We start from the raw sequence: 24969 nt of genomic DNA, 5'->3' as shown, positions 1-24969 counted from the left end.
CTGGCTTGGAGTTTCTTCTGAGTCGGCTCCTGTGCGAACCTGATGGATCCTTTGGTGGCACCAGGGCTGAAGTGGCTTAAAAGTGAAGAAGGCTGTTTTCTCCAGGCCGTCCTCTAAGGATCGGAGAGATGGCCACTTCTAGCAAGGATCGGATATGAGGGCGCCAGTGCAGATGCGGAAGGCCCTCAGAACACAAGGCAGTTCACTGTTTGGTTGTTTATTTTTAGAATCACCTCTAACTATATAAGAATTATTTCTAATTATATGTTCATTGAAGGGAAAACATCAGCAAATACAGGCAATTTAAAAAAGAACAACCACTCATTTTCCTACCACTCAAAGATAATCACTGTTAAACATTTTCATTTATATCTTCCAGAAGTTTTTTTCCTATTAATATCTGTATTTATGTCACTGTCTATTAACACTAATGGGTTTGCACTGCACATACTGTTTTGTAAACTATTTTTTTCACTCAGTAGTATATTGTGAATATGTTTCATTGTCACTCAGTATGGTTCTACAACATCATTTATAATATCTGCATAATATTCCACCCAGTGAATTTACCACTGTGTCCGGTGGTCATTAAAGTTATTTCCAATTCTTCATCATTATAAATAATTTTGTGAAGCACATTTTTTTTTTTTTTAGCTAAATCTTTCCACATGTCCTTACTTGATATTCCAGGAAGTGGAACTGGTGGGCCAGAGAGGATCCACTTTATAAGGTTCTTGATAGCTTTTGCCAAATTGTCCTAGAAACATCAGTTTACATGCTCCCTGGGTTATAGAGGACTGTCCTCCATTTGTTTTATAGTCTCTACTTGAGAAGGTAAAACAACCCGAGCTCCCAGCCCTGTAGGCTTGGCAGCAACATTTAAAGAACTCCAAACGGACATCAGGTGGGACCAGGGTGGCTTGGCAAATGGTAACCTGCTTCTTTCCTGGAATAGGTAAGGGCTTCCTCCTGTGAAATAAGACCTGAATTTAAATTTCATACTCAGGGGCACCTGGGTGGCTCAGTCGGTTAAGCATCTGCCTTCGGCTCAGGTCATGATCCCAGAGTCCTGGGATTGAGTCCCACATCGGGCTCCCTGCTCAGGGGGAAGGCTGCTTCTCCCTCTTCCTCTGTCTGCCACTCCCCCTGCTTATGCTCTCTCTCTCTCACTCTCTCTGTCAAATAAACAAATAAAATTTGTTTAAAATTTTTTAAAATTTCATACTCAAAGGGCTGCCACTCTTTTAATTTATCTCTATTTAACTCATCATAGTGTTTCTTAGCTATAGAAAGATGGCACATATCCTCCCTGAAAGATTAAGCAGCTTACCCGCTCTCACTGAGTAGTTCAAGATGGTGGCCATTCTTGTTTTGTGTTCTGTAAGAGAAATAGCCCCAAAAGGCTATTCAAAGAAGATCTAGAAATAAAAGATACTTGAATTTTTTTTTTGACATTCATTTTTTTGTCAGGCAGCATTTAGTTTTTTTCTTGAGTAATTTTTTTTTTTTTTTTTTTTTACAGATGCGGGTTTGATATTTCAGTGATTCAGTTCAGCAGAATACATTCAAGTCAAACAAATATATTGGGCCTTCCTTTGTGCAGGGCATTGGGCTAGGTGGAGGGTTGGAGGAAGATGAATTATGTTACATTCATTCACTCATTCACTCATTTTTATATAAGGTTAAAAAACTTATTTAAAATCAGGGGCAGGGGCGCCTGGGTGGCTCAGTCGTTAAGCGTCTGCCTTCGGCTCAGGTCATGATCCCAGGGTTCTGGGATCGAGCCCTGTGTCGGGCTCCCTGCTCCGCGGGAAGCCTGCTTCTCCCTCTCCCACTCCCCCTGCTTGTGTTCCCTCTCTCGCTGTGTCTCTCTCTGTAAAAAAATTAATAAAATCTTTAAAAAAAAATAAAATAAAATAAAATCAGGGGCACCTGTGTGGTTCAGTGGTTAAGCAACCGACTCTTGTTTTCCCCTCAGGTCATGATCTCACGGTCCTGAGATCAAGCCTGGAGTCAGGCTCCCTGCTCAGCAGGGAGTCTGCTTCCCCTCTCGCTCCCTCTGCCCCTCCCCACCCCCAGCTTGTGCGCTCTGAAGAGAATTCAGCTGCGTTTGTCTTACTGTTTCAACAGAATAAGGATGAAGTTGAGTTGAGTGAGATGAATCGGAGATGAGCAGTTACACAGACGTGCTGGAATGGTGAAATCACACTAGAGCTTTAAGATTCCATTTTTTCACAGCTTATTTGAAACCAAAATTATAATACGGACATGGTGACTTTGTTAATTAATTGTTTCAATTTCATCTGTAGCATGGGAATACCACTCTTTCACCCAACCTTCAGGGTGGTTGTGAAGACCATGACAATATAAAAACATTTTGAAAGAAGATGTGCATTATGAAAGGTTATCCAGTGACTTTGGAAGCAATGACTCAGCCTCATTCTTATTTCCTAACCTGTAAAATGGGGGAGCAATGCCTACTTTACAGGATTGTTGTCAGAATTAACTAAGGTGGCATTTTTAATTAGGGTGACATTTTTAAGTAGTCACTGTATTCTTTTAGACCTAGTGGGTGTGGATGCTCAGCCAATCTGTGCTCCTCCATGTTGGCTTGATAGGAAGATTCTGGTTTTTAAATTTCTCTGTCTTGTAAGGACACTGTGATGTAAGGCCTTTGCATAAGGACTCTTTAAATGCTAGGTTTTCTGAACTACAACTTCTGTCTGGTCTCTTTTGGGTGGGAAGTACAGGAGGATTTGTAGATTCCATCTCTCTTTTCTAGTTAAAATCATTCTTCAGACATTGCCATATGCTGAGTTGGCTTCAGAATTTGTTTCGTTTCGAAAGGAGATAAGGGTTCTGTTTGGAGAGAGGATGTTGTTTCAATTACCCACATTGAAGTTTCTTCTGAATACTTTAAAGAGCCCTGTGATTTGAGTTCTTATTTTAATAATTCTTTCGAGATAGATTTTGGCAAACAGTAATCTGCCTTGTGTGAAGGGCTGTGTGAGTTCTACGTGGCTTAAACCTTTACACACTAACCCTATGTTGCAAACTTGAAGATACCAGAGGAACATCTTTACCACTTAAAACTATTTCAGTTGTTGCCCTTTCTCTCCGTGGATATTCATGATGGGTATGACAGGATGCTGTATGTGATGTTGCAGGAATGGCAAAGTGTAACTACAACTAAAAAAAAGGTGAAGAGGGGCGCCTGGGTGGCTCAGTCGTTAAGCGTCTGCCTTCGGCTCAGGTCATGATCCCAGAGTCCTGGGATCGAGCCCCACATCAGGCTCCCTGCTCCGCGGGAAGCCTGCTTCTCCCTCTCCCACTCCCCCTGCTTGTGTTCCCTCTCTGGCTGTCTTTCTCTCTGTCAAATAAATAAAACCTTTAAAAAAAAAAAAAAAGGTGAAGAAATATGGGGTGCCTTGGTGGCTCAGTTGGTTAAGTGTCCGACTCTTGATTTGGGCTCAGGTCCTGGTCTCAGCGTCGTGAGATCTGCTGTGTTGGGCGCCTTGGGCATGGAGCCTGCTTAAGATTCCCTCCCCCTGGCTTGCCGGGGTGGGGGGCGGGGTGGTGCACTCGCTCTCTAAAAAAAAAAAGAACAAATAGTGCTTATCAGTTCAGTTAATCTGAGACTCCTCAGCTGTCATAGGTACTTTACGGGGCAAAGAAGTCATGGTATTGACCTTCAAAGAACTTGTTGACAGAGACATAAAGAGGACTAGTGTTTACTTCAGCTGTGGTTTTTGGGGGAGGGGGAAAATTGTTTTGTTGTTGTTTGACGGATGGGAGTTGTGGAGAACTGGGTCACACAAATCAGTGTGATATGGGAGATGTTTTTTTTGTTGACCTGGAATTTAAGTTGAGCCAAAAGGGCTGAAAGAATGGATCTTGAGAATGAGGCAGCAGGAGAAATTGTTCTGAGCAAAGCCTTGTCCTGGGAGCAGGCAGAGAAAGCTGAGGTAGGAGACATGGATGAGGGGAGTCGTGGAACCTCAATGTGGGGACTAAAGTGTGTTGACTTATTTCAAAGGATGACTGTTGTTGATGGAGGGGGGCGAATCCACAGAGAGGAGGAGAGGTAAAAGAAGGACTTTGTTGTAGCTTTTTGACTTCTGGAGCTCAAGTCCAGAAGAGGGGCGGTCTGGGATCTATCTGAAAACGTTTAACCTGAGGCTAAAATACACTATGAAGATGTACTGAATAGAGACATATATGGAAATTGGTTAATGAAATGCTTAAGTGTTGCTAAAGACTAAGTGTCAGGAAGGATGTCACCTTAGAGACTAGAGCACAGATCTTTGAATTTGGGGCAGGATCTGTAGGATTTAGGGCATACCAATGAATGAGAGAAGATCAGGCCTGTGACAGTGACCTACAGGGGCTGGGGGATGGGGAAGTATATTAAGGAGTGGAGGTTAGTGCTCAACCCAAACCCTGGCGGCCAGAAGTCAGTGATACCACCATCGTGGAGAGTATGTGATCCCAAGGAAGGCAGGAAAGAGAACTTTGTGACCCCTGTAAGAGTCACCCTACTTCTTCATTTTCTCTGTGATTTTTGTAAGCCACCGTAGGCAAACCCGTTTGGGACAAGGCTGGCACTCTTCTGTTTCTTCACTACATGGCTGAAATTAATTAAATGAATTGCAAATTTAGAAGCTTGTAGAGGGGCATGTTCTGTATCCATCAGCCTGGCTCTGCCGAGTGTCAAGTCAGCATTGCTTGATGTCCCATACCTGAAAGGGAGAGTCAGAGCGTGCCGGGTTTCTGCTGACAACTCTGGCTTTTCTCTCTTTCGGATAACAGGATGGCAGAAACCTTGAAGCCAGGCAGCCTCTGTGCTGTTCGTCCTCCAATGGAGGCCCCCCTCTCCTCCCTGGGATCCTGAGGAAGTTGGGAACCGGTGAACTTTTGTGGGGTTTGGCAGCCCATCTGAGGGTTTATCTTCAGAGACAGAGCATGTGCGGTTCTTGCAAAGGCGCTCGTCTCCAGGAATGTGAAGACCTTTCCTTTCCGGTCTGGAAGCTAGTCGAGGAGTGCTTTGGGAGGAGGAGTCCTTCAGGACTTCGTGAAGTGTGCTCTTTAGCAGTTAGATGTAGAATTTTGTAGAGCCAAAAGAGAGAACTTTAAAAGTGATCATTTGGTGTGTGGGTGTTTTTTTTAAACAGCCAAACTCTTTTGGCCTGTACTTTGGGATCAGAAATTCTATCTAAAATCCCCCTTTTTGCCTGTCAGTAGAGACAAGTAAATTAAATAAAGGCTTGCCACCTGTATATAAGTGCTTGGCTCAGGGATGGCCTATAAAAGGCACTGAATAAATTTTCATCGAAATGAATTTATTGACTGACAGAATGAATAAAATAAAGTGCTAAATTCCCAGACTCCACAGTAAAAGCCAGACACTCCCCTTCACAGCTCTGTTTATTTTCTCCCTCCCTTCCTCCCCCATCCCCTTCAGTTCCCTCACGATCTGTGGGACCCCCCCCTCCTCCTTATCTTAACAGAATTTCTCTAAACTTAGAACCAGGATTCTTCCTATCTTACATTTGTTGTAAGTAATCAATGCCAGGAGGTTTGAAAGCCTAGCTTGTTACAACAGGTCCTTTCTCTTTCCTCAAGTACTTTCCTTTCCCTAGCTGAACTTTGTTGATTCTGACTAAAGGAGTACTCTGACGTTATGGAATCAACGTTAATCGATGATGTAGTATATATTATGTATAGACATGATGCAGAAGAGGCTTTGTTTACATTTGGCAGAAGTTATGGTTTCCTAGCTTTGAGTAATTCTAGAAAGCATCCTTTGCCTTTTGTTTCTGGAACAGGCAAGCTTTGCTGATGAAACAATGAACAACTGCAAAAATAACAAATATACTGCCCGCCCATCCCCCTCACCCCCCGCCATCTTGAAGTATGTGAGCTTAAAGAAAGAAAGCAGGGGTGCCTGGCTGGCTTAGTCAGTAGAGCATGCGATTCTTGATCTCAGGGTTGTAAGTTCGAGTCCCATGTTGGATGCAGAGATTACTTAAAAATAAATCTTTAAAAAAGGGAAAAAAGAAAGCGAAATAAGGTGTTTCTATGTTAGAGAACAAAAAGAAAGGTTGTGTGCTTTTTTTCTTGAAAAGCATTTAACACCTGAATTGATTTGTGTTATCAGCAAAGTGTCAAAACTATACTTTGCAATTAAGCACTGAAAGGAAGAATAAACATTGGAAGAGTCTGAGCACCATATGGGGAAGGGCCCAGGACAGAACAAAATGCAGGACATATTCCCGTTGTTTGCTATTTTATTTAGTAAGATGTGATGTTCTTCTCTGTGCCTACCTTTGTCTGTCTAGCAAAATGGAGAAATGATACCCTTTACCAGTAAATAACATTTCTAAGAGTCACATTATTTAGGAAGTAGTGGTATTTATAAATAGCTCCCAGTTCCCTACCAAATTATAAAAAGGGGGGGACTTAGAGAAGAGTTCTCAGAGTCCTAAATATAACACCTTTTTAAGATAAGGAAGTACCACTAACAGATCATGTCGGGGTGTGGGTGGAGGTAGCATTACTTAGGTAAAGGCAAAAACTATCTGGCTGAAAATACAAGAATAAATTGAACTTTAAGGAGTGATTTTATGAGGGCCTGGGTGCTGAGTTTGCGGCTAATTCAGACTCCTGGTCTCTCACTCTGGTCTGCTTGGCTCCTCCTGTGTTTATGAACGTTCACAGGTCACCTCTGTGGGGACGCCTCCGCACCTAAGCCTGACGTCTCACACACCCTTCTCTGGCCTCCACTATCCTCTCCACCAACTCTCCTAAATGCCAGCCACGGCTGTTCCCTTCTAAGTGTAAGACTGTCTCGGGCAGGGTCTCCCTTCCTTCGGTACCTTTTCCTTCAGCACCAAGCATAATGTCTAGCTTAGTAGGTACTTGGCTGAATTAAGGTGCAAGTGAATTATTAGTAAGTGGAGTTTACAAACACTTAAACAGCTAACCAGGCAAAATGAGGTGGATGGTAACCAGAAACACCCGGTGTTATGGATGGTCAGAGAACAGAAATAAATCTACAGGGAATCACAGAATACCTCAGAAGGGCAGCAGTAGAGGGTGAGGAGGGTTTCCTGGCACAGGGAAAAATGAGCAAAAATACAGAAGCATTAAAGTACATGGCACAGGGGGGGAATATGACATAGTCTGATGAAGATGCAGTGGATCTAAACCTGGGAAAAGAGTTTGGGGCAGTTATAAACCACCTTGAATGGGATGCTAAGGAGTAGTTGGGGCGGACTAGTGGTGCAGGGCATGGACTCTGGAGCGGGCTGGCCTGCCACCATGTACCAGCTACCTGGCCTTAGGCAGATCTGTTAGCCCCCATGTCTTGTTTCCTGGTCTGTGAAAGGGGGGTTGGATAACTCACGTGCTGCTGTGAAAAGGCAGATGAAAGAGAAAAAGAGCAAGGCTGTGAGAACAGTAAGGAGGCCTTTTGATCAGCCAACGGCTAACACCGTGCCTGCCCGTAATAGGCGTTCAGTAAACAGGTGAATGAATGAATGAATGAATGATGCACATGAGTGCCCAGGGCAGTAAACTAGGGCAGCGGCTGTGGGAATATACAGGTTAATTTTGGACTTGCTCTTAGCTCTTAAAGAGGTTTGGATGAGAGAAGTCTGAAACCTTGAAAACATTATTTTTGTAACCTGTGGTTCTTACCTATGCATTATTTCAAGTATTAAATGATAAAGGAGGATTATGATAATAATATGGCTTACACAATTACAACTTGAAGAGGAAATTAAAAAGAATAAAATGCATAAAAGCAATTTGGAGGAGTTCTGAGAAGGGGGAAGACCCTTGTACTTTATGATGCTTTGCTTGCATTCTGTTTTTTCTTTTCTTGTTTGTTTTATTAAGATTATTTCTTATTTTTTGTCTTTCATAGCTGAACACTTTCCAGGCAGTTTTGGCATCTGATGAATCTGATACCTACGCCCTCTTTCTTTACCCTGCCAATGGCCTTCAGTTCTTTGGAACCCGCCCCAAGGAGTCTTACAACGTGCAGCTCGAGCTTCCCGCTCGGGTGGGCTTCTGCCGAGGGGAGATCGATGACCTGAAGAGAGAGGGACCCTATTTCAGCTTGACTAGCACTGAACAGTCTGTGAAAAATCTCTACCAGTAAGTAAGCCCTTCCCTGTCTGATGTAAGGACCCATCGGAGCTACCCAAACTCGAGTAGCCATAAGACCATTAAATAATATCTTGGTGGCTTCTAAGGGAGGCGTCAGGTCAAAACCAGACACCAGATTAGACCCTGAGGGGAGCAAATTCACCAAAATATAAAAGACCCTTTATTCTTCCTGCCCTACTGGGTATAGATACCGGAAACAGAGCAGTGTGTGTGTGTTTGCACAACCACTGAGGCTTCTATGAAAAACATTGCTCTTGGAGCCACATAAAAATATCCAGTAATGTAACTGCCCAGAGTGAGATTTTTCCAGGTTAATCATTTCACAAGGAGGAGATGTTGTGATTTAGTCCTTTAGACAGATACATGTTAAAAGTCAAATCAAGAATAGTGTAATTTGGGGAAAAGGGAAAACCAGACACATGGGTAGCAGTTAGAGGTCTCAGGGTTTCTGTATGGCTTCATTAACTGAAACCATACTGGTTGGTTTTCCATGAGGTAGCCAGCACATTCCTGAGACCCAGCAGAGGCTTACCCTGCTAGCGTAATAATAAGCCCCTTTTGCTGTTTGTCAGTCCACATAGCACCATATCTGGGTTAGCACCGGTTGAGATTTATTAATTTCAGGGCTTGTGAAAAAGTATCTTTGCTTTTATTCCTTTCCCAAATCCTGGTCTAGAAGCCAGGCAGAACACATCGGTTACTTAGCCTTGCTTAACTGCTTCTCCCTCCCATTACATTATTCCTGGGCACTGGAAGCCCTTACACTTTTGCATGCCATCTGCTTTGCTCAGCTGCCAGGGAGCGGGCCCTACCACCAAATATGGTTACCTAGAGCTGACATTTATTGAGAGCTTATTATTTGCCAAACACTGTGTAAAACACTTTCCAGAAGTTATCTTAATTAAAACTCACAAGAATCCTAGGAGGTAAGTTCTATTGTTTTCTCAATTTGACAAATGAGTTTAGGGAAGTTAAGTTGCCTGTGACCTCGAAGTTACTCAGTGGCAAAAATTCAAGCACAAGCCTGGAGACCCAAACTACTTGTTTTGTGCCGAAGCCTGGTCTCCTTTCCCAGTCTTAGGACCCACCTTGGGCATCTTTAGGTCTCCTTCCAGGCTGCCTTTAAGTCCAGATGTGAGAAAACTGAGCTCCTTGCTTTCTCTCCTCTGGTTCCACTTTCCTCTTCCACTCTGGAGCCCCGAGATTCTCTACTCCTCAGACGTTATCGAGAGATCACAATGGGCCAAGCACTTGAAATACAAAGGTATCCGAGGCGCAGGCCCCGCCCATGAGCAGCCTGCACTCTGGTAGGGTGGGCAGATGAACGGATCAACGGTCTGGAGCACTGCAACGAGTGCCAACTGTACTCAGCGTACCGGAGGCAGTGGGGGCCAAAAAGCCTGTAGGAAAAAGCAGTTGAGCTCCCCCACCACGGTGATAAAGACCCCACGGAACTCACTCACACACAGAGGCGTGCACGTGCACCGCACAGCACCCCCATGTACCGCCCTCCACGCCTGCCCTCATTTGTATCTTTGATGCTTCCCAGATACCGCTGAGTTGCTTGACGAGGACGGAAGACATGGGACTGACAGAGGGATTTTTCCTTAGTATAACCCATACTTATCATAAAAAAGAAAGCAGAATAATGCGAAATAAAAGCACAAATTACCCACCATCACCACTTCAAGTGCTAGCCAATATTTGTAGTCCTTCTAGAATGCAAGAACTTTTTAAAACCAGTATGGTTCTTTTGCTATACATGTGACATTTTCCCATTTACCACTGTCTTAGAGGTATCATTCAGGAAGATGTTTGTTTTATTATCTTAAGGCTACAAAATATCGTGTCATATTTATATACTATTAAGATAATAACTTATTGATGAACATTTAACTTGTTTTTTTATTTTCTTTTTATAAATATCATTGCAGTAAACAGCATAACACACATTGGTCGGATTCTCATTTCCGTGAAAGATAACTTCTTGAGAGTAGAATTGCCGGGAAAAGCTATACTTAGTCAAACATTTTGATGAACGTGAACACACTGTCCTTCAGAAATGTCCAGTTTATGTCCTCACCAATAAGATAGGGCTGTGATCGGCAGCTTCTTTTCTTTTCAATATTTGTGAATCTGGTCGGTGTCAAATGTTCATACTCTCACTCTTATTTGATTACTAGTGAAACCAAACACCTTTTCGTATGTTTGATAGCCATATATCTATCTTCGTGACTTCTCTGCCCCTGTCCTTTGCTATTTTCTGTCCAGGTGTGTCCAAAGAGCTCTTATAAATAAGAAAAAATATAGTGAGGAAATTAATCCTCTTAATACGGTGTGAATATTTTTATCCAGTTGCTCATCTTTAAAGTTTCTTAGCATCTAGAAGCTGTAAGTTTAGGGTTGGCAAAGTTATTGCTCTTTTATGATTTTAGATCTTTGTTATTCTTGGGAAAGCCTTCTCTACCTCCAAATTGTAGAAATGTTCCCCGATTTAATCTTCTGTTTTACTTTTCACTATTTAAATTTTCAAAAATACACAGGAGAGTGGAGGGAATAGCTAAATGAATGCCCAAAAGCTCATCACTTAGATTTAGAAGTTGTTGACATTTTGCCAATATTCATCATTTTTTTGCTTAAGAATTTTAAAGTAAATTACCAACATCATGCTCATACTAAATACTAGATACTTCAGTGTGCATCTCTAAAGAATAAAGTTATTTTCCTAGTCAATAGAATCTTTGTCTTCCTCAAATTTGTCTCATAATTGTAAGCTTAAAGGTAATAAATTATGTAATTCATAGTGGATTTGGCATAACTCCTCTTCCGGCAATTTAAATGTGAATCCACCCATTTGTATTTTTCGAGATTATACTTTTCTATCTCCTCGAAGACAAATTGTAATTACTAAGTACTAATTATGTGCAGAGCCTCATGCTAGGCATTTTATGTGGCTTTCTTACTTACTCCTCCTAACGACCCAGGGAGGAAGGCGCTGTCATCCCATTTTGTAGCCTTGTTTTCCTTTCTAGAAAATAAATTCTATCACCAAGCTTTCCAAATGACCTCGGATTTTAGGATAAGCTCAAATTGGTTACTTTTCCATCACGCACAATGACAAAAGCCAAGATGGTGATTTGTATTTCATTAGAAGGTTATATTACTTAGCTTCTTTCTGCCATAATTTGTATTTTCCTACTCTTTGAAGCTTTTATAGTTTTCTCTAACTTCAAGAAGAAATATCACAGCTGCAACACCTCTGATGTGATAATAAATGCAGTATCCTCAGATCTTCAGGATTCTCCCTTATCTTTTTACTAAAGTGTTCCTTATTTGCTTGCCAAAAAACACCAACATTAAATCTTAGAACATACCAAGTATACATAGTATGTTGCACAAAGGATCGTGGTTTTGCTTTCTCTGCTCCTCTTTCCCTAAAGTAACTATAATAGCAGCAGAAATAACTACATGCGTGTGCATGCACATACACACACACACACACACGAAAGAGAGAGAGGGAGAGGTGAAGAGGAAGAAAGGAGGGAAAGAGACATTCTCAGAATTGTATTGAAAAATATTACTGCTATAGGAATCCATGTGAATGTGATCAGTACCTACCCAAATCAGCACAAGTCCCTTGTTCTCATAATGATTGGATCAATTTCTTATTACCTTATTAGTCTTTAACTCTCATACTTCACTGACTGACTGTTGAGGAAATCCCGTAGCGTGGGGGCTCTGAGCCTGGTATTTTGCACATTACCAGAGAAGTATAGAAACTGGTGCATTCAAGCTAGCCAGACCCTTGTTTGTTCAAAGTTTATTTTATTTTTTTAATTTTTAGAAATCTTATGTAGTTGTTCTCTTTAGAATGTATCATTGAGTAAAATAATGCATCACTGGAACATTTGGAAGACTGAATGGGGTCCATGTTCTTTTCTAGTAAAGAAAATGCATGAGCTGTCTGGTTCCAGATGTTTCTGAACACCTCTCACCTATAACCCATGGCATTTTGACTAAACTGCTTTCTTATATTCCCCTTAACTTTGTTCTGCACTTGCTCAACATTTTTTAGACGTGGGCATTTACTTTTCTTTGAGTTTTTCTTTTTTTTTACATCAACTCACCATTGTATGTCAATTAGTTAATTGATTAATCCATGTGCTTGAACAGGGAACTGTCTGTAACGTTCTGTGGATCAATGGTAATTCAGATGCTGAGAGACTGTAGTATATTGGTTTTTTGACATAATGTAGATGTTTGGAGCATGGGCTTTGGTGTCAGTGCTGAATTCAGGTCCAAGCTCTGCCAATTATTTGCTGTATGACCTTAAGAAGATTAGTTAGCCTCTCTAAACCTGTTTTCTCCTCTGTAAAATTGGGCACGATCACTGCCCCTACCTTGCAGATTGTATCGAAGAACATTAAGCATTTGGTACATGACTAAGTCTCAAAAGTATGTTCTAGTCATTATTGTTTAAGTGTTTGGCAAAGGTTTTTAAGCATACATTTTCCTGAGTGTGTTAAAAGTAGAGAAAGTATAAAGTATTCCCACATTCCCTGTTTGTTTTCAAATAGCCAGATTTTAGACAAAATGTGAATTTTAGAGCAGATTTCTAATTTGATGGTCTAGCATTCTGAAACCTAAAGTTAAATAAGAGGTAGTTTACGTCAAAATTCCAGTATACTCCTTTTAGTTAGCATGTAGGCCTGGTTTTTATTTGGTTTTATACTAGTGAAAACTCTGAATCTGATCTTAATAGCCTTTCAGTTTTATGATAAGTTGCTCACTGTTGTGGGATGGTGGGTAAATGGACACTTGTGTCATGCACTGTTTCCTTTTAATTTAGACAGAGCAACCTGGGGGTTCCTGGAGTGTGGGCTTTTCATATCGGCAGCTCCTCCCCACTGGACAGTATCAGGCCAGCCGCTGTTGGAGACCTTACCAAAGCCCACCCTTCACCTCCCCCGGAGCAGTCCTTCGGCCCTACGGCAGCCCCGGGAAGTGACTACACTGAGGACAATCTGGATTATTATGATGAGAATGAGGGAGAAGTGGAATACCTCCCAAGTGAGCCAGAGGACGCCTGGGATGACCACAGCAGGATTGACGTTTCCTTCCAGCCGAAAGCTGAGCCAAGACCTTTAGGAGGTGGGATATCTCCGTCGGAATCTGACCCGGCCTCCCCTTTGCCACAGCTGACAGCTAGTGATCGGCCCCTCTACCCTGAAACCGAATTTGCCACCTTGGACCCTCAAGCCAAAGAGGGTAGAGCTCTGGGCGGGGTAGATGCCCCAGGTTTAAGAGGCCCAGTCGAGTCTTGGCAACAGCCAGGGACCAGAGGCCCAGCTGCATCAGAGATAGAAGGAGATTCGCTGGGTCCTGCCCGGGGAGCCCCACCTTCCTACCCAGAAGGAGGGGCACCACCTTTGGAAGAGGATGTTCCTCCGGTCCATCCTGAGGGAAAGGCCGTTCTTCTAAATTACCCCGTGCCCGCTCACACTCCACCGCTGGGCCCGGGGAGGCAAGTGCTAGGCGTGGAGGACGTCATCGGTTCCAGCACTGAGGGTAAGTGCCTGACGAGACCGGGTGCTGGCGTTTCATTTTTAAAATGCTGGTTTGCACAGTTGCGATTTTTCTCTCAAGTGAGTTGGCGCAACGTTTAGCAAAACGAAGATTGGAACGGACTTTTTAAACCTGTGTTTCAGGAGATGGAGTATGTTTCCTTTGCCAGATAAATCTTGGCAGGCAAATTCTCTTGGAATCTCTTGACCATTAATAATGTTTTTTTACAAACGGGCCTCATGAAGCAAGTGGGGAGGAACTAGGCTGCTTGGGCCAGCTACGCTCTCAAGTGTAATGAAGTATTTCAGTTTGAAAGTTCAGCAAAGGTGAAACGTTCTGAGGTTTCATATACATTACAGGGATGGCGGGGTTCAGGCTGTAGTTTTAAGTGGCTGGTTGTGCTGGCTCAGATGAACATTCCCGATTCGTTCTCTGTTGCGGGACAACGCTTGTGCGCCCCTTGCTTAGAGATGCATCGGGGGTGTGTGGGAGCAGAGACCCGTGGGGAAAGTAAGTCGCTAGCCACCTGTGTCTTGTCATTTCTGGTTCATGGCCGTGCAGCTGTGGTGTTCACCTCCCTGGAGTCCTGTCCTCATTTTATGACTCACTGACCAGAGTGAGGGGCCAGAAAAGAAATGCCGGGAGGAGGCAGTGGTTAATTAATACAGACATGGAGCCATTTCGCCTTCTCCTCCTGGTTGAGACTTGTCACTTCAGTTCTTTCTTCCCAGTCAGGGATGTAAACACGTGAGTGGGAAACTGAGCAGGGATTCATTCCATTTGTTCCAGGGACTGCTCATCTGACCTCTAATAGGAGGAAGGGGGCCAGAGGTGAAAGCACTCTTCAGGACCTCTTTACCCCCTCACACGCCCCCCCCCCCACCTACCTTTTCTGTTTCCCATTCTTTTGTAGTAAAGACATGTTGACCCAGCAAAGAGGGCCTTCTGGGTTCTTCTGCTGTGGTAGTGATCTGCAAGAATATGCTTGAAGAAGTGCTATTTTAGGAGGAAAGAAACTATTTTGTGATGAAAGTGGCATCGTGTCATGATTAGAGGGAGAGCACTGGTGTCAAAGTTAGGTTTGAATCCTAGCTGCTCGCTTGCTTGCACGCTCACTTGCTGGGTGACCTGAGGCAACTCATGGAACCCCCAAGCCTCTCAGATTTCTCCTAAATTTGCCAAGGGGACTAAATGAGATAACAAAGTTCTCAGTGTCTGCACCAGTTGATCCTTTATAAATGGTGGCTGCTGTTACTAATTATAGGAGATTTAAAGGGGTGGGAACAGGGTGGGGGATGGCTAGAGACTAGCCAATAGGCTTGTTGAATCACCGAGCCTTAATTTGTGCCGACGGGCTACATTTCTGTCAAATCCAAGATGTGAATTTGATTGGAAGGCTTCAGAACCTTCACACCCTTCTGACAACCTCCTGACTTTTCAGTGAAAATTCCATATATCTAAAGAAAATGTAAAGCCAAGTATCAAAGATTTTTAGTAAAGGGATTTTGAAGTGAAGATGGAATCCTAAAATGGTCTTTTCACTTTGTGATTGCCTCCCCTGGGAAGAGGTTGAGATATGAAGAAGCAAATTTGTGGAGTGATTTATTAAAGAGTTCAGAAGAAAGGGCTGCACAGCCTGCTTTGAGCTATGAGAGGCTGAGCTCACTGGAGTGACAGGGAGGAGGCTTAAGGAACGTTGAGAACAGAGACGGCAGCCATCACACTTCTGGGGCATGAACTCTGATATTTAGCAGCTGCTGGAGGGCGTCCACTCCTGACGTCTTAGAAATGGCAGAATGCATATGAAAAAGCTGGTTAATACACTAAGACATTTAGAAAAAAATATCTAACTGGACATTTTTGAACTTTGAAGGACAAAAAAAATCAGCAACCGCATGTTAGAAAGCACAGAGGGAAGACTTTAAAACCTGAAAGCAGAGAGGGAAAATGGGTGAGCTTCTATTTTCACCTCAGGCTTTAGGAAGACTGTGTGGATTATGGAACCATGCAGTTGTTACTTTTTTTTTTTTCCAGACGAAACATTGGCACCCCAGAGGTCCGTCAGGCAGAAGTGGACTTCCTCTGGGACAGCTGGTGGTGGTGGTGGGGGGGGGTGGCAGAGACACACACAGAACATTGCCTACAAGGGCCCCACCGTGAGCCATCCTGCCTGGCTGTTTCTACTGATGGCATGGAGAAGCATGGATTTTGGTATTAGGTGGACTTGAGCTTGATTCCCAGCTCTGCTGTGTGGTTTGGGGTAAGATGTATACTCTGTTTGACCCTCATTTTCCTCAGCTATAACATGGAGGAAGTGTAGACCTCGTGAAGTAGCTGTGAGAACCAAAATTGAATATGGGAAGCTCCAAGCCCCATATGTTTTAATTTCCCCTTTAAACTTAGAAGTCATCTTGCCAAACGAAGATCTTAAGATTTAGCTAAAGAAACCCCAAATATCTCTCCCTTTCTTTTCAAATTTTTTTTTTGCCCTTAGGGACTCTTTTTACAGACTTTTCTTGTTGTTGAGAAATGTAGATTCTTTTCAGAACATGTGTACACCACGCAAGAATGTCCCAACCACACTCCAGTTCTGGCCTCAAGTGTATCATTCGCTGTGGTCTGTTTTCATAGAGCACAGAACCAGCCATAAAATGGAAATGCAAGCGTCCTCTGTCTGAGGTGTCTTGTTTCTCCAGGGAGCTCCAGGAGCTTGTTGAGAGCCCAGAAAGTTACGTGCGCACCTGCCACGTGTCCTCCTCTGACCGAGGCACCAGTAGAAGTTGGGGCTGGCATTTCCTGCATTCCCACTGGGACACTCAGTGGGAACTTGCTTTAGTTTGTGCTGTCACGGTCGCTCTTCTGAACTGCCCTGTGAGGTAGATACTGTTAGTCTTCCCATGCTACAGAGGAAGAAACTGAAGCCTGGAAATACTGACTGACTTGTCTGAGTAAGAGGCAAGGAAGCCATGGAAGGACTGGCCCCAGCTGTGAGCTGACCCATGTATCCCTACAGTCTGGAAGTCTTCGCGGAGGAGGAGGACCTTGAGCCAGCCCATGGGGTCAGACTCTGAGTCCAGAGAGGGAAACTGGGGAAAGAGTCCGCACAGAGGACTGACGAGTGTGGAAATGGAAAGAGGGAGAGAGTCGAGGGGGCAGGTGAGCGAGGTGAGGACGACAGCTGGCCAGGACCACCTGTGTGGTGGGGAGCAGGGATGATAACTTACAGAGCTCTTAGATATCCTTACACCTGCTGAGGTGGTGCTACGAGGAGCAGCACCCTGCCTCCATCTGCATGGTGAGTTAGAAAGGGGGAGGGACACCTGGCTTTCAAAACCTCTTCATACTCCATTGTTGGATCCTCGTGTTCCTCCTTAGATGGCAGTCGAGCCGGGAAAGCCCAGGGTGTCACAGGGGTTTCCCTGCGGCTTCTAGTCCCACCCTACTTTTGGCTTTGGGAAAGGCTGCAGGAATGTGTTACTCATGCGGCTTCCACCCCGCGATGGATTAGAGCAGGCTCTGCCTCTTCACCCCGCCTTCCAGACGAGAAAGCCCCTCTCCCGGGTACAGCTCCAGGTTGCTCGGCGTCTGTGAGCACCAAGGCCTCCCATACCCGTGAAGACACCTGCATGGCAGAGCCTGCTGGGGTCATGGTCCTAATAATGATGCCCAGCTAGCATCACTATACACTACACACAGACACACATACCAGGAATAAACGTGAAAACGGGAGGAAAAAGCAAGCCACTGTTTTTCATTAGAAAGTTAGATGTGGTTTTTCTTACTAATCCATCATTCTTCAAGGCAGGGAGACTTAGGAAGATCTTTCCTGCAGTGAAAATGTGGGTCCTTTTCTTGAGTAGTAAAAGCTGTTAAAAGTAAAAGTCACTCCAGCTGCCAGGGGCAGCCCCACGCTGGACACCATCCATCTCCTCTGTGCTCCCACACTGTGCCTGGAACCTGCCCGCCTTCCCTCTTCCACGTGGCTGGGCCAGAGCCCTTAACAAGGGAGGGCAGGCCCAAGGCTGCAGACAGGTGCTTAAATGTTGCTGGCAAAATGAAGACTGAAGGACAGATCAAATCTGGTGCAGAGTTTTCCATTTTCATGAGTAACTCCCAATTAGGACAAATCTCAAGTACTTTGGCCATGCTTTTGCTTCTTTTATGTACCCATTTTTCTTTCTATTAAGGATATGAGAAGAGTAAAAAAAGCATTAAATGGGAAAAAGAAAAGAGATTTAAAAGTCCTCATGTGAAGACTGCTTTACCTGCTGTCTAACCACAGTTCACAAAGCCTTTGCAAACTCAGTGCTTCAAACCTGGCCGGCCTCCGCCCTCCTGCTGTGCCCTGAAAAACCAGCAGACTTGTCTCTACTGTTTGAGTCTCTGTGACAGGTGCTCTCGGGCAGAGTGGGTCCCAGAAGGGTCTACGAAAGAGCCTGTGGGTAAATTCAGGAGAAAGGAGGCCATGGAAGAAAAAGGATTTCTCAGGGTGAGCTCTAGTTCGCTTGCATCTGATTCACCTGGGGCCCTTCTTTAAAATGCGGATTTCCACACCCCTCCTCCACCTTCTGAACCAGAATCTGCATTTTTAAACCAGGTCCCCTGGTGATTCCAAAGGCCACACCTGAGTACTGCCCCGTGTAATGGAAAAAGCATGGGATTTAGAGCCAGAAGACCATTATCATGTCCATGGACCTCCATTTTCTCATCCGTAAAATGGAGATAATATTTCTTTACCAGACTAGGAAGAAGTGTGTGAAAATACATCCAGAACTCTGATGTGAAGAGGCATATCACTGAAAAAGAAAATTGCCACTTTGTTTTGGGATGAGCTCATCGCACATCTCATCCAGCTGGGATTTCAGACACTGATTCTACACCTTCAAGTAGTGCAGCATCTTTGGATCTATCTGCATTTCCCATAGAAATTTGAGAAGGCCCATTGGCCAAAAGTCTGGCTTTTCTTGCCTGGGATTGATAGCTGCATGTGGGATCTGTTTCTAGGTGCAGTTCTGCCTCTTCTTCAGGGAAGGGTCTAGCTTCTGGGCTTCCTCCACTAAAGGATCTTCACGTTGCTTGCTTGTGGATCTGGGCCCAAGTGGGCAATAAGCACTGAGTCCTGTTGCTCAGCCGGCCAGGAATGAATGTGAGAGCATTCTCTGAAATCCCACCACCCTAGGAGCTGCTGTCAGATGAAATTCATTAACTACGTTAACGAGCATTCCCTAGCTCAGAAATGGAAAGTTTACAGACGTCCTGAACATCATCACCAGTGGGCATAAGAACCACCAGGGGAGTGGCTCAGGTGCAAATACCTGGGATCCACCCCTAGAATCTGGATTGGTAGCACTAAGGTGTGCCCTGGGAATTAGTGTTTTTAACAGGCACCCCAGGTGATTCTGATGCAATGGTCCCCCCTCCCCAGCCCACAGAGAAATGCAGCTCTCCTTCTGCGTGGTTGAATGGGGCCCTGCTGAGGCTGTAGGTCCTGTCAGAGGGGGCAGAGCTTCCCTGATGCCTCCAAGCTGTTGCTGGAACCGATCGCTCACAAACCTCCGCCACAGCGTCCCTGTCTCCGGAGATGGCAGTTCACCAAGATGTGAATATCACGTGGACTTCTCTCTCTGCTCTGTCTTCTCTCTCTCCCTCGCTCTCGCCTTCTCCCCCTTTCTGCTCCCTTTCTCTGCTCCGTCCAACCCATCAGCAAACCCTGTCTGCTCCATCTTCAAAATATTCCGTATCTGGGCCCTTCTTCTCTCCAACAGCACTTCCAGCTGCCAGAGCAGCCGCTTACTGGCTCATTCTCGAGGTATCGTTAAGTCTGATGTCATCACTCTTCTGCTCCAGACGCCCCAGTGGCTCCCCTTCTCACTCAGACTGAAGCCCAGCTCCTTCCTGTGACCTACAGGACCCTCTGCCAACTGGCCAGTACCTCCCCAGCCTTCTCTCGCCCCTGCCCCTCTCCCATGTCCCTTGTGTCCTGTTGTCCCTGCCTCTAGGCCTCTGCTCTGAGGTCACCTCCCAAGGTCTTTCCTGATCCCGCTGTTTAAAAAGAGCGAAGTCCCCTCCCCCGTCAGCCCTCTTGACCTTCCCTGATTTAAGATTCTGCATAGCTCTTAACGACAACCTCTGTACTAAATAACTTACCTGTTTGTTCACTGCTGTCTAGGAGAATGTAAGCTTCGGGACAGAATGTTTGTCTGCTCTATCCCTAATTCCTGGATCAGAGCCAGGCCCATAGTGAGTGCTCCCATTATTTGTTGAATTAATAAATGAAAGAAAAGTGCAACAGGCATTTACCTCTTTCCCCTAACAAGCTGATGTTGTAAGTTTTAAGTGTGTGCATCTGCGAGCACACCTGTGTGAAGGCAGGCATGGGAAAGGGATCCTAAGGGGAGCCTGGGATGCCCCTGTTAGAAGCGAACCCATCTTCTTTCCCTGTGTAGTTGTCATGGGGCTGGAAGGTTGAGCTTCTGTTTGTGACTCAGTAAGCTCCATCCAGAGAATGCAATATTCCACAAAACTGCTTATGAATATCCCTGAGCAGCTTCCCAATAACCAATAACCTGTCATAATTATAGTTTCAGTTGCCTAATGGCCTTTCATGGGAGCCTAAGCACTGTTTTTTGTTGTGAGAAAAATGCAGTCCATATGGCAATCAGCTCAAACTTCTGCACAGCTGCCTTCGTAAGTTGCTGGCTGCATCGCTGAGCTCCTCTCCTTTTGCCCATAGGAAAGCCATGCCTGCGCCTTTTAGTTAAATTAACCTAACTCTCCCTATCAGTGGTCTTCCTGCTTCCTGTCTCTCCCTGTTTGATGACCTACTCTTGCAATGGGGACTGAGTGCAAAGACAAGTCTTCACCAAATAACAAATACAGGGAATATAACACAAACCCACCATTTCTTTAATTCCGGAGAATAGTGTTTAGAGTTTGGTTTTATTTTTACTCGACTTCACCTGAAAATGACTATCCTTTAGGCCTGTATCACATTGCTTCTTTACCTTGGTACTCAGAAGTACGTTCAGGAAAAATGTGACTTCTGGCAACGGAGGTGTGAAGGGGTGTCACCCGATTCTAGGAGGGAACCGAGAGTGCATTGCTGCGGTTTGCACAGAGCCCCCTGAGCCATGGGCAAGGTTGAGTTCTAGAGGTTGGGGAGCACCCTGCTGTTCTTCCCCACACAGCCACGTCCCTTCCCCGCCTTGTTGTGGAGGTGAGTCCTGCCTGAGCGTTTGCCCCTGGGCGAGGTCCTCCAGGCGCTGTTGCTTTACACTTAGCGGTTACCTTAGGGCCTGGAGACACCTGAGACTGACAAGTTACATTGGTTTCTTTTCTTTTTTTTTTTCATTGGTTTCTTTTTACTCAAACTGGATCCCCCAGGACTTCTTAAACCAATGGTAGACAGTGATGCATAGTTTTCTTCACAACAGTGTCTATAATATCCACTCTGGGTTTTTTGGGGTGAGGGGGATGTGAGTTCTGTATCACTTTCCTATTTTAAAAAAACGTTCAGGGTTACGCCTAAATATCTATTTTTATCAAACTGAAATTTTTCAACTGTGTCCTCAAGGTGCTATACTGACTTCATTCTCCCGCTGCTCCCAGATGTTCCACTTGAGACCGTATTACCTGTCCTGCCAACGCCTCAGCCTGCCGCTTTCTCAAGAACCTGTTAGCATCAGTCAAGGACTGTCCTACTGTCCAAAAGCTAATGCTCTTCCTGTGCTTTGCCCCCAGCGTGCTGTAAGCCCCATCTGGCCCGTCTCCGCGCTTCTCCTACCATTCATTAGGCTTGATTTATAAAGTATGCCTCAAATCTGACCGGCTGAAGCCTATGCTGATCAACCTCAAGCACCTGATCAGATCCTCAACCTAGCTCTCTCGGTCTAGGTACTTGGGTTCCACTGGAGTACAGCTGTTAGGAATCTGGAGCCAGACCTCCTGGGTGCAAATCCCAACTCTGCTACCTACTGCCTGGATGACTTCAGGAAAGTCCCTTTAATCTGTGCTTCGGCTTGTTTATCTGCAGAACTGGAATAAAAACGGCCCGTGCTCGTGCGCAAACTGAAAGCGTGAATAAACTTCATAGAGCAGTATCTGGCATAGAGGAAGCACTATTTAAATGTTAACTGTGGGCTGTTTTCACTGGCTGATAAGTCTCTGGCTCTGATGTTACTTAACGTGGTGCTACATCTTCCCTCCCTTGGTTTCTTTTTCTGTTCTTCCCTGGAATCCTGTGTCCCTACCCGTTAATCTTTCCATTTCTTCCTTGCCCTCCGGTTTCCTCCTCAGACCTAGATCTGGAGCACGGCTGCCAGCTAGGTTCGCCCAGGAGTGGGGTATCTGTCTTCCTCGGGAGCTGACCCCTTGCAGCATCAGCAGGGTCCAGCACTAGGCTTCCGTGCTGTCCCTGCTTGCCCCTGTGCTCCCGGAGTCTCCCCCCAACTGCTGCTCCCAGGGAGGTGGAGGCCAGGTGTGCACAGCCACTTTGCCTCCTGGCGGCCACGCTCAGGATTAGCATCATCCCTGGTGTCCGGAGAAAGCCCCCCCTTCTCCATTAGCGCCCCCCCAGCCACGCCCCGCTCCCTTGGCCATTTCTTTTATGGACAATGGCATCTGCTCCAATTCCTCTGTTTCTTGGAAGTACAGATGGCCCTCTTTTTTTTTTTTTTTTTTTTTTTTAATGGGCAGAATAAGTGGGAGACAGCAGGAACCACTACTGGTCCACATGGGTCTCCTAGAGGAGCTGTGATTGTGGCCCCCTCTCTTATACTGTGTGGCAGTCTGCTTGTACCATACCCGCCACCAGAAACCCTGCCACAGGCACGGGGCAAATAAGAGCTGGCTCCCCTCTTCCTTTCCCCCTCCTCCCTCCCTCTCCATAGACTTTCTTTAGGGGGGGTTGTGTGTGCTCTTGCAGGCCCTTCTCACAAGAAAACCTACTTCCCGGGGCAGTGAGACAAGCTACAAGCTATTCTCTCTAGGTTCAGGGTCCCCCTAGAAGAGAAGAATGCTTGGACCCAAGACTGCATTCATTATTTCTCTCTTCAGTCTTCCTCTCGGGGTCGTTACTCTCGGGTTGAGCCACATAAACCTGCTATTTGACCGTTGTAGACCCCCAGGACAGCAGTTTCATGCAGTTCAGCCTAACATATGCTTCCTGGCCGGCCTTTCTGTTCCCGCACTCGCCCTGGAGGGGTGCAGCCTCCTCCGCCTTCCCCTGCTCTGCCCTGAGACCAGATGGGAGCCGTCAGCAGTGCTCCTTGCCAGAAGACCAAGCGAGTTAATTCCCCTGGGTTGAACGTTGTTCCTGTCTCTTAAACATCAAAAACCCATTTGTTTATTGCCATCTAAGCCGATTTTATGGCGCAGATGTGGTGTCCATAATGAAGCTCGACAGCAACGGTGCTGGAATCTATCCTTTTAACGCAAGTCGGTTTCTGCTTTCCAGTGTTCACGTATAATGCTGCCGGCAAGGAAACCTGTGAACACCACCACGGACAGTGCTCCCGGCACGCCTTCTGCACCGACTACGCCACCGGCTTCTGCTGCCACTGCCAGTCCAGGTTTTACGGAAATGGGAAGCACTGTCTCCCAGAAGGTAAGGCGTGCGCGCTTGACCGCGCTGGGGGCTGCGCTGTGTATGATTTTGCTGCTCGCTGGTTTGCGACTGGGGCTGTGAACTCTGCATTACGGACCGCGCATCTCCACTGCGTGAATCCCAGCACTGGCCACTCGCAGGTGCTGGATAAATGTTTGAGAAATGAACACATTTGGGCTCCTTTCCCAATTTGAGGATTAGCCAGAAGTCTTTCCTCCTTTTTGCCAGCTCATTAGAGTCAAAGTGGACGGGAGAGTGGGAGGATGGGAGAAAAGAAATCGAAGACAGGTCTGTTTTGTACCTAGACGGTTAATCGGTCGGTTACGGAATCATGAGGCTGGCCAAAGACTGAGTTTTGGGAATCGTGAGTGGAATGATTTTCCGCACGCCCATCGCCAACCTGGACGATGGTCCTAGTCGACTGGGTTTGCTGTCTTTCAGGGGCACCTCATCGGGTCAATGGGAAAGTGAGTGGCCACCTCCGCGTGGGCCACACGCCCGTGCACTTCGAGGACGTGGACCTGCATGCTTACATTGTGGGCAATGACGGCAGAGCCTACACGGCCATCAGCCACGTCCCTCAGCCTGCGGCCCAAGCCCTTCTCCCGCTCACACCAATCGGAGGCCTATTTGGCTGGCTCTTTGCTTTACAGAAACCAGGCTGGGAGAATGGCTTCAGCTTCACAGGTGAGTAGGAAGGGCCTTTGAAGGGGCCGCTGGTCAGCGGCCATCATGCTTTGGTCTTGATATTCCGTGAGTGAGGATTGGCTTGTTCCGTGTTCCAGAGCCTCAGGGGGTCTCGTTTTCTGTGGGGAGGTAGTTGGGAATGGTTTGGTCTCACAGGACTGTTTTTGAAAGACTGATTCCATCCACATGTTCTCCACGTTGTCCTGAGGAATAGGATGATTCCCTTTGGAACACGAACGTCCTCTCACCCGAATGGGTTGAAGCTTATTTGTCAGGCTGTGTTTACTTGAGTTGTTAGGCACAGATCTGTCAAATAGGGATGCACAAATGGTGATCACAGGGTATCTGAAGAGGAGTTTACTTCGTGAGTAAACTTCCTTCCTCCTCTCACCCCAACAACGCTGACCGATAATGGTACAGACCAGTGCTTCTCAGACTCTAACCTGCACACAGATCACCTGTAGCCCTTGTGAAAAGGCAGATGCTGGCTCTGTGGGCCCGGGGTGGGGTCTATGATTCTGTTTTCCTAGCAAGCTCCCTGGAGACGCTCATGCTGGTCTAAGGACCACCCTTTGATAGCAAGGGTGTAGAGGATACTTTGGGGCACTTTCCTCCCTACCTGCAAAGGCTTGTTTCCTACTGGATTTATCTTTATCACAGAGAACGTACTGAGAGAAAAGTTCTTCCCCCCACCTCCAGCTATAGACTCAAGAGCTATTCGGAGGATCTTGTTTTTCAGCAAGTTTTGAATAAAACAATCATCATCTGCATAACTTAGTAAAAGTATGCGCCAAATATTGTATGAGATATATTCTGCTAAAATATATTCATTATTTATCTGAAATTCAAATTTAACTGGGTGTCCTAAGTTTTTTTTGCTTGTTTGTTTTGTAAGTCTGGCAACCTTACAAAGAGAAGGGTCAAGATGTCCCCAGTAGCTT

General features: G+C 45.5%; 2 protein-coding genes across 4 annotated transcripts in view; one reads left to right on the top strand and one right to left on the bottom strand.

Annotated features, from left to right (window-relative positions):
* NID2 (nidogen 2) overlaps window positions 1-24969 on the top strand; it is a 58378-nt gene that overhangs the window by 1377 nt on the left and 32032 nt on the right. For 2 of the 3 annotated variants that reach the window (XM_036109205.2, XM_036109206.2), the window contains exons 3-6: window positions 7928-8160; window positions 13022-13740; window positions 23192-23341; window positions 23783-24028. In XM_036109205.2, coding sequence (XP_035965098.2) covers window positions 7928-8160; window positions 13022-13740; window positions 23192-23341; window positions 23783-24028 — 1348 coding nt within the window. The remainder of the gene's footprint in view (window positions 1-7927; window positions 8161-13021; window positions 13741-23191; window positions 23342-23782; window positions 24029-24969) is intronic. The other variant, XM_078053693.1, reaches the window with a different exon arrangement.
* Window positions 17468-24969, bottom strand: part of RTRAF (RNA transcription, translation and transport factor) — a 55389-nt gene continuing 47887 nt past the window's right edge. Inside the window, exon 7 of the mRNA XM_078053694.1 lies at window positions 17468-17916. Within this exon, the coding sequence (XP_077909820.1) occupies window positions 17620-17916 (297 nt within the window). The 3' untranslated portion in view covers window positions 17468-17619. The remainder of the gene's footprint in view (window positions 17917-24969) is intronic.

The sequence above is a fragment of the Halichoerus grypus genome, chromosome 8 (assembly GCF_964656455.1).
Source record: "Halichoerus grypus chromosome 8, mHalGry1.hap1.1, whole genome shotgun sequence".
Taxonomy (NCBI): domain Eukaryota; kingdom Metazoa; phylum Chordata; class Mammalia; order Carnivora; family Phocidae; genus Halichoerus; species Halichoerus grypus.
The sequence above is the reverse complement of the archived record's forward strand: the minus strand, read 5'-3'. Positions and strand labels throughout refer to the sequence as shown.